The 7537-nt window shown below is 39.9% G+C and overlaps 2 protein-coding genes across 2 annotated transcripts in view; both read right to left on the reverse strand.

Annotated features, from left to right (window-relative positions):
- The window catches only part of LOC104982920 (hemoglobin subunit beta-C(NA)-like), a 3150-nt gene extending 470 nt beyond the window's left edge, over positions 1–2680 (reverse strand). The window contains exons 1-3 of the mRNA XM_010832350.1: positions 2634–2680; positions 989–1060; positions 643–865 (exon numbers count right to left, since the gene is read on the reverse strand). Coding sequence (XP_010830652.1) covers positions 643–865; positions 989–1060; positions 2634–2680 — 342 coding nt within the window. The remainder of the gene's footprint in view (positions 1–642; positions 866–988; positions 1061–2633) is intronic.
- A 2496-nt stretch (positions 2681–5176) lies between these two features.
- Positions 5177–6724, reverse strand: LOC104982918 (hemoglobin subunit epsilon-4). Its single transcript, XM_010832348.1, has 3 exons — positions 6632–6724; positions 6284–6506; positions 5177–5443 (listed from the first exon to the last, which is right to left on the reverse strand). The coding sequence occupies exons 1-3, from the start codon at positions 6721–6723 to the stop codon at positions 5315–5317; spliced, it is 444 nt and encodes a 147-aa protein (XP_010830650.1). The 5' UTR covers position 6724; the 3' UTR covers positions 5177–5314.
- Between the last annotated feature and the right edge of the window lie 813 nt (positions 6725–7537).

The following is a 7537-nucleotide window of genomic DNA, read 5'->3' on the forward strand; positions in this document are numbered from 1 at the left end:
TGCTGGGAGGGATTGGGGGCAGGAGGAGAAGGGGATGACAGAGGATGAGATGGCTGGATGGCATCACTGACTCAATGGACGTGAGTCTGAGTGAACTCCGGGAGTTGGTGATGGACAGGGAGGCTTGGCGCACTATGATTCATGGGGTTGCAAAGAGTTGGACACGACTGAGTGACTGAACTGAATTGATAGCAGCCTGAACTTGTTCTTAGAAATGTTTCTGCCTTTCTGTCTTAGTCCATAGCCTGTTATCATTTTTTATTCTTTTGAACCATTTCAAGACACAATGCATCATTTTGTCTCCCTTGCTTTGAAAGAAAGAGGTAAGGGGAAAATATGAGATAAAATTTTAAGTGACTTAAAATATAAAAGTGTTTTTAAATACTCAAAATGTTTGAATAAAAAGAAGATACTGTAAAGAACAAACAGAAAAAAACAAGATTGGGTAAGAGGAAATGATGGCTGGGAACAAAGAAAGTAAAGGAAACTAAATGTTCCTGAGGAATCCATAGTGATGTAACCAGAATATCTCTTTTCCATTCTGAACTGTATCCTGCTGCTTAACTCTCTCCTCATGATAGGAACTTAACCAAAAAAAAAAAAAAAAAAAGATGGAGAATATTAAGCATCCCGTAGACTCACACTGATGTTCTCAGGACTGACATGCAGATTCTTACAGTGCAACTCACTTAGCAAAGCAAAGACACCCTTGAGGTGGTCAACATGCTTCAGGCCTTTGGTAAAGGAGTCTAGCACCTTCTTGTCATGGGCCTTCACCTTAGCGTTGCCCATAATAGCATCAGCAGAGGGCAAGTTCCCAAAGGACTCAAAGAACCTCTGAGTCCAGGGGTAGACAACCAGAAGCCTACAGGGTGAAAACAGCATAAGGAAGGAGGGAGTCAATGCCTGCCAGAATCCCAGGCAATGGCTCTGTCCCCACACACCCAGCTGACATTCACTCTCCTTGCCTTGTAAGCTGAATACCTGCCTGCCTAAGGTTTCAACACCAACTTCAGCCACCCTCATTTTGCTCTGCAGGGCAGTGACAAGTAGCCTTCCCCTCAAGAGTCAGATGCACCATGATGTGTGTTTGTGCAGTTGCAAGTTGTGTTAGAAGCAAGTGTAAGCAGTAGGGGCCCTGGTCTTGCTTGTGAGCCCCACCCAGCCCCCTGCCCTCTCTGCTCTGAGAGCAGATTAGCCCAGGGCATAATACAAGTTCATTGGTTTGGGGGAATGTAAGATGCACTCCTGTTCCTCAGTGCCCTTCATCTGTGATTGGCTGATCCAGTGTGTCTAGACTCAGAAACTTTATTCTCCCTGTTCTTATCTCTTAGCTTCATTTCCTTCATCCATCCATTGCCTCTATAAATATATTCCCAGTCTCATTTATGCTTAAATATTTCAGTCTGATGTTGTGTAATGTATCTTACAGTTTAAGCCTATGAAGTACAGTTTATCTATGAATTTAAAAAGTTGAATTAATAGGTAAGAAAACTAAGACCTAGTAAGGAAATATTTTATCAAGTTGACTTTGTATGGAGCTTCACTCTGTTTCTGAAAATATTTGTAAGAGGTTGAAATGGATAAATATTTTGTCATAGATTTAACTTGTTTTCTTTCTGCTTGTAAAAATACTCTGTGCCACAAAAGTCAATTTTCACCCATTCCCTTCATTGAACTAAATTGCCATCAAGTTAATGAAAAATCATAAATATTGTCTTTCTAGCAGCTACTGAACTAGGTTTATGGAACATGGAGCAGCTACTGAACTAGGTTTATGGATAATGGAAACAATTTAATGAGAAATAAAGAAAAATATCTGATATTTATGATATGACTGTAGAGAAAATTCAGAGGACTTGCAAACAAGATTCATCTTATTCAGCTTGATAAAGTCTGACAGGATTTCTGGGAAAACACCAAGTACAGAAATTTCCACATCTGCATCCTCAGGAAAAAAGTGAAAATGGACCCAGGAATGAAGATTCAAGTCAAATTTCATTCTTCTCAATTCAAAATAATACTACAATGATATACAAATATAAACCCACCAGCATACCTGGAAAGAAGGAAGAAAGGAAGAAAAGAAGAAGAAAGGGAGGAAGGGAGGAAGGATGGATGGAAGAAGGGCCTAGGAGAAGGGAAAATAATGTAACAAAAGGGAAAGAAGAGGGAAAAGAATATACAGAAGATGAGAGGTTGACAATTCCAACATTTTGCAAGGCTGTATATAAAGAAAAGTGTTCATACTTTGCTAATGATAATGTAAAACAGTACAATTGATTTTGAAAATATTTGTTGGTGTCTACTGAAGCAGAGGGGCTTCCCTGTTAGCTCAGCTGGTAAAGAACCCACCTGCAGTGCAGGAGACCCCAGTTCAATTCCTGGGTCAGGAAGACTCTCTGGAGAAGGGATAGGCTACCCACTCCAGTATTCTTGGGCTTCCATGTAGGCTCAACTGGTAAAGAATCTGCCTACAATGTGGGAGACCTGGGTTCAATCCCTGGGTTGGTAAGATCCCCTGAAGAAGGGAAAGGCTACCCAGTATTCTGGCCTGGGGAATTCCATGGACTGTGTAGTTCATGGGGTTGCAAAGAGTCAGACACGACTGAGGGACTTTCGCTTTCACTTACTGAGGCAGAGGATGTGCAACACCTATGACCTGGCAATTGAAAAGCATGTTTGTGTGCATCCAAAGATATGTAGAGGAATGCTTATAGCATCAATGTGCATCAGAATCTCAATTCAGTAGCAATTTTAATGTTCCTAAATTATGGTACAGTAAAATGATGAAATATTTACAGCAATGAGAAGAATCTGCATCACATGCTGTAATACAGATTCATTATATAACATAATGCCGTTTAAAAATTACCAGGGACAATAATTTAAATAATGTGATTTGTATATAGAAAAATATACAGTGTGACTGTGATTCAGATGACAGGGAAATATTTTGTGATAGGAAGACGCTATGAATGATTTTTACACTATGTTACAGATATTTTTTCCTTTAACCTGGAAGTCAAATAGAACTATTGAGAAATTCAAGAAATGGAGTGACATGATTGATTTGTATTTTTCAAAAATTATTGTGCCTTCAGTGTATAAATGAATATAGGAATAGAATAAATGAGAGACATATAGAATGATACTGTAGTAGGAAGGAAAATATAATTGTCATCTCTGTTTCCAGTCTTGAGCAACTGATGATGTCATAATCATTAAGATGTTATGGGCTTCCCTGGTGGCTCAGATACAAAAGAATCTTCCTACAATATGAGAGACAGAAGTTCAATCCCTGGGCCAGGAAGATCTGGAGAGGGGAATGGCAACTCATTCCAGTATTCCTGCTTGGAGAACTCCAACAGAAGAAACACCATCTCTATTTTCAGACTTCAGCAGTTGATGATGTCATAGTCATTAAGATGGGGAACACAAAAAGAAGGTTCAGTTAGCAGAAATAAATTAGGAAATGATCAGGAGTTCAGTTTTGGACATACTGTATTTGAGTCACCTTTGAGCAATCCAACATGGGATATTAAGCAGTTAGATAGCTAGATATGAAGCTCAGAAACAATGGAATCAATTCAAGAATCTACAATGAAACAGGGCACAGAAAACTAGATCATAGAACATCAGATAAACCACTACCACTACCTTGGCAAAATGACAGACAACACACTTTACAAACATCTCCTTGGAACTTCAGAAGTGAGGGTGGTAGGGATCATTTGTGAGGCAGAGATAGAGATAATTATCTCACTTCACAAACAAGGAAACTAATTCTAAAAAAATATTAACTAAATGTTTCGAGGCAATGGAGCAATACTTTGACCTTGTCTGTTAATTCCAAGGCTTTGGCTTTTCACTTTATGCCAGTGGCTTGAGTACAGAAATTTGAAAAGATTTTTACAAGGGTGGCTATGCCCATTACCAGCTCCAAGCAAGAGACATCTAGGTTTTTTCCTTCTTCTGTCAAGAAATTTCCTCTGCTCATTCACCAGATGGGGAACATGGCTGTCATCCATGACTATTCCACTCTCATTTCACTGTGTTTCACGTCTTCAGCCTTCTTTGCCACAATGGTCCAATATTTGATTTTTTAGTCTTACTTCCTTTGCTTCTGTCAAGTTGAGTCCTTTACCTATAGCTTTATTATAATCATAGCCAATTCCTAATCCCAGATTCAGGGTAGATTTGGCCTTGTCTGGTCTATACACACACGTGGATCAATTTCCCTACAATATCCTATTCATTATGTCACTCTCCTGTTCAAGAATCTTCTTTTTGCATGAAACAATAGCTTTATTTCCTGATTTTTCTGGTCTCTCTAGCAAATTTTCTAATTTTATACTACCACTGCTATTAAAGGGCCAATTTATCTTCTGTCCATTAGACCTGAAAGGATGAATTGTGAATTTATCATTTTCCTAATAAATGGCCTTTATCTCTAGTGAAGGTTTAATAGAATTAGTAATGTGTTCCAGGACACAGAGCTCCCAAGTCATATAACATTAGTACCATTGAAGATGCAAGGAAACAACTGAGAGCACAGTCCTTGACTGGGTGCCTAAAAAGTACCATCTTCACTGCACTTACAACTATAAAATATATGACTTCTATATTAAATTAAAGTAGACCAAAAAGAGCTCTATCCTGCATTTATACAAATAACAGACTATACAGGTCCCCTACTTTGTGTCCTAACAACTCACTATTAACAATCATTTTGCATTTCTCTAGAGTAACTCCATTTCTTTCCTTTTTCTAAAGACCTTGCCAATCTCAGGAGTTTACATTCCCCTCATAAAATTAACTACACACTGAAGTCATTCTTTTTTTTTTTTTAATTTAATAATTTTAAAACATGTGTTCCCCATCCTGAACCCTCCTCCCTCCTCCCTCCCCATACCATCCCTCTGGGTCGTCCCAGTGCACCAGCCCCAAGCATCCAGCATCGTGCATTGAACCTGGACTGGCATCTCGTTTCATACATGACATTGTATGTATGACATGAAGTCATTCTTATAGAATCTTATTAGGGTTCCTTCTATAACCTCCCCAAAATTTCAATCTCCAATATTCCCAGTTCCAATAGTAAAGCTTTTTTTTTTTTTTTTTTCTGAATCAACTTATAAAAGATAAAAACAAAGAGAAAATACAAGGACAGTCGTTATAGACCATGATTTTTATTTCATTTGAATTATATTGGAGTTATGTCTGGAGTCAGAGCTCTCCCCCTCTGTCTTCAAGACAGGAACTGAAGGGAGGCTGGGCCTTCAGATAGGCACCAACATGGTTGGCCAGGCATCTAGTGGTACTTGTGGGCCAGAGCATTAGCCACAGCGTTTGTCAGCTTCTGCCAGGAAGCCTGCATCTGCGGGGTAAATTCCTTGCTGAGGTGGGTTGCCAAGACAATCAATATCATGTTGCCTAGGAGCTGGGAATAAAAAGAGGATAGTACATAATGAAGAGAAGGTCTCAGGCTGCCCTTCCAGCAAATAGATACAACATCTGTTTCCATCTTCATAAGAGGTTGAGCAGCTTTCATGACCGTGTTCCCACAAAAGTGCATCATTATAGACCCGACATTGGCTTCAGTGACTCCCAGTCTGAACCCCCACTGTGTTATATCATTCTCCCATTTTCTCTGTCAACTTCCAACCCCAGAGCATTGCTATGGATTGCTTCTCTCCTTTATTTTAAAAGTAAACTTATAGTGCTGAAAGGGGACTAGATATGCATATTTTGTCTCAAGATATTACACACATCAGATTGTTTGGACATCCATTTGATGAGGAATCCAGCACCTTGTATACAAAAACATTTCATCTTTGCTAGAGACTATAGAAGGAGGCACAAATCGTGAAAAGTTGCTCTTATATTGCCCTGTTTAGTTCTGGTTCAAAACTCAAAAATCATAAAGAAATGTATTCATCAATTTTCATAGAAAATTTCAGTTATCAAGGCAAGATTTCTTCTGCATGGCTCAGTTTGTATTCTCCAGGCCAAAACATATAGCTCAAGTTTGGTTAGTGTTCTTCATAACACTTTATTCTTTTTTCAGGATTATCAGATGACCAGTGACCTCCACTAGCCATAGAATAATTACTTGGTCTTACCTTTGACCTCTGGAACAACCTATCAAGATCAAGCCTTTCTCTGAAATATTACCTCCAAAAAATACTTCTATAGCATAAGACTTGAGTCAGTGTTCTCATTATAACCACAGCACAGAAACCTGGATGAAAGAACAAAGCACAGGCATGCCCAGACTCACCCTGAAGTTCTCGGGATCCACGTGCAACTTGTCACAGTGCAGCTCACTTAGATCTGCAAAGGTGCCCTTGAGGTCATCCATGTGCTTAATGGCATTTCCAAAGGAGTTCAGCACCTTCCTGCCATGGGCTTTGACCTTGGGGTTGCCCATTATTGCAAACTCAGAGTATAAGTTACCAAAACTGTCAAAGAACCTTTGGGTCCATGGGTAGACGATCAGGAGCCTATGGGATGATCATAGACACAGAACAGATGAGAAGTCAGAATATGTAAGAAACCTAACCAGTCCTTCTTTTATGGAACACTTTCAGCCTTTCTACATCCTCTCCTACCTGTGTCCAGTGCTTACCTTGCCAGGCTCTCACCACCGACCACCTCCACATTCACTTTGGCCCACAGACTAGCAACAGCAGCCTTCTCCTCAGTAGTAAAATGCACCATGGTGTCTGGGAGCTTACTGGTGATCCTAATGGGCCAGAAGCAAGTCTGTGCTGCCTCTTCACTGTGTGGCCTTTTATTCCTCATCTCCTGTCCCAAAGTCCTTCCTTCCCCCAATAAAATGAGACTATTGGTCAAAGGTAGGGGGCCACCACCAGGGGTGGGACTTGGGCAAGGGTGGGTCAGCAAGATGGACATTTGTGTCTCTGATAGTGTTACCAGCTCTATCAGGGATACTCTGCTGTTTTCCCCCCTACCCTCTACTGTGCAATTCATATCTCAAGCTCCCCACCACCCCTCCTGAAGTGACCAGCAGGCTGACCATGAAGCATAGCTAGAGTTAGGAAGAGCAACATTTAGAACTCTGTTGAGCACTGTGTCAGGTATTTACAAGACACTATTCTGCTGTTCAGCCAGCGTATATTAATAGAAGCTACAGCTCTTCTTGGGTTACCAATGCTTCTAAAGCTTATATGGGGCTCATAACTTTTATAGTTCTCGTAGCCAAGTATAAATGATCCCAATCCAGCATCAATTTATAAACAGGATAGGCAAGAACTCAGTAATTTAGAGAAGAAATGAACATCAGCCCTTTGTTACTGAGTTCTATCAGTAATATGTGTGCTTGTCTGAATAATTGTTTTCACTCTGGTTACATGGAAACTCTCTCTGGCCAGGACATGTATCTATGCATTCATATCAGAGAATACACTATTGAATGTTAAATAATAGGTGTTTCTGTGTTTAATGAAGAAAGTATAAGAATTCATCTTGGCAATGGCTCTGGATGAACTGAGTTGTCTCATGTGCTGGGTCC

The sequence above is a fragment of the Bison bison genome, unplaced genomic scaffold, assembly GCF_000754665.1.
Source record: "Bison bison bison isolate TAMUID 2011002044 unplaced genomic scaffold, Bison_UMD1.0 scf7180017860886, whole genome shotgun sequence".
NCBI lineage: Eukaryota > Metazoa > Chordata > Mammalia > Artiodactyla > Bovidae > Bison > Bison bison.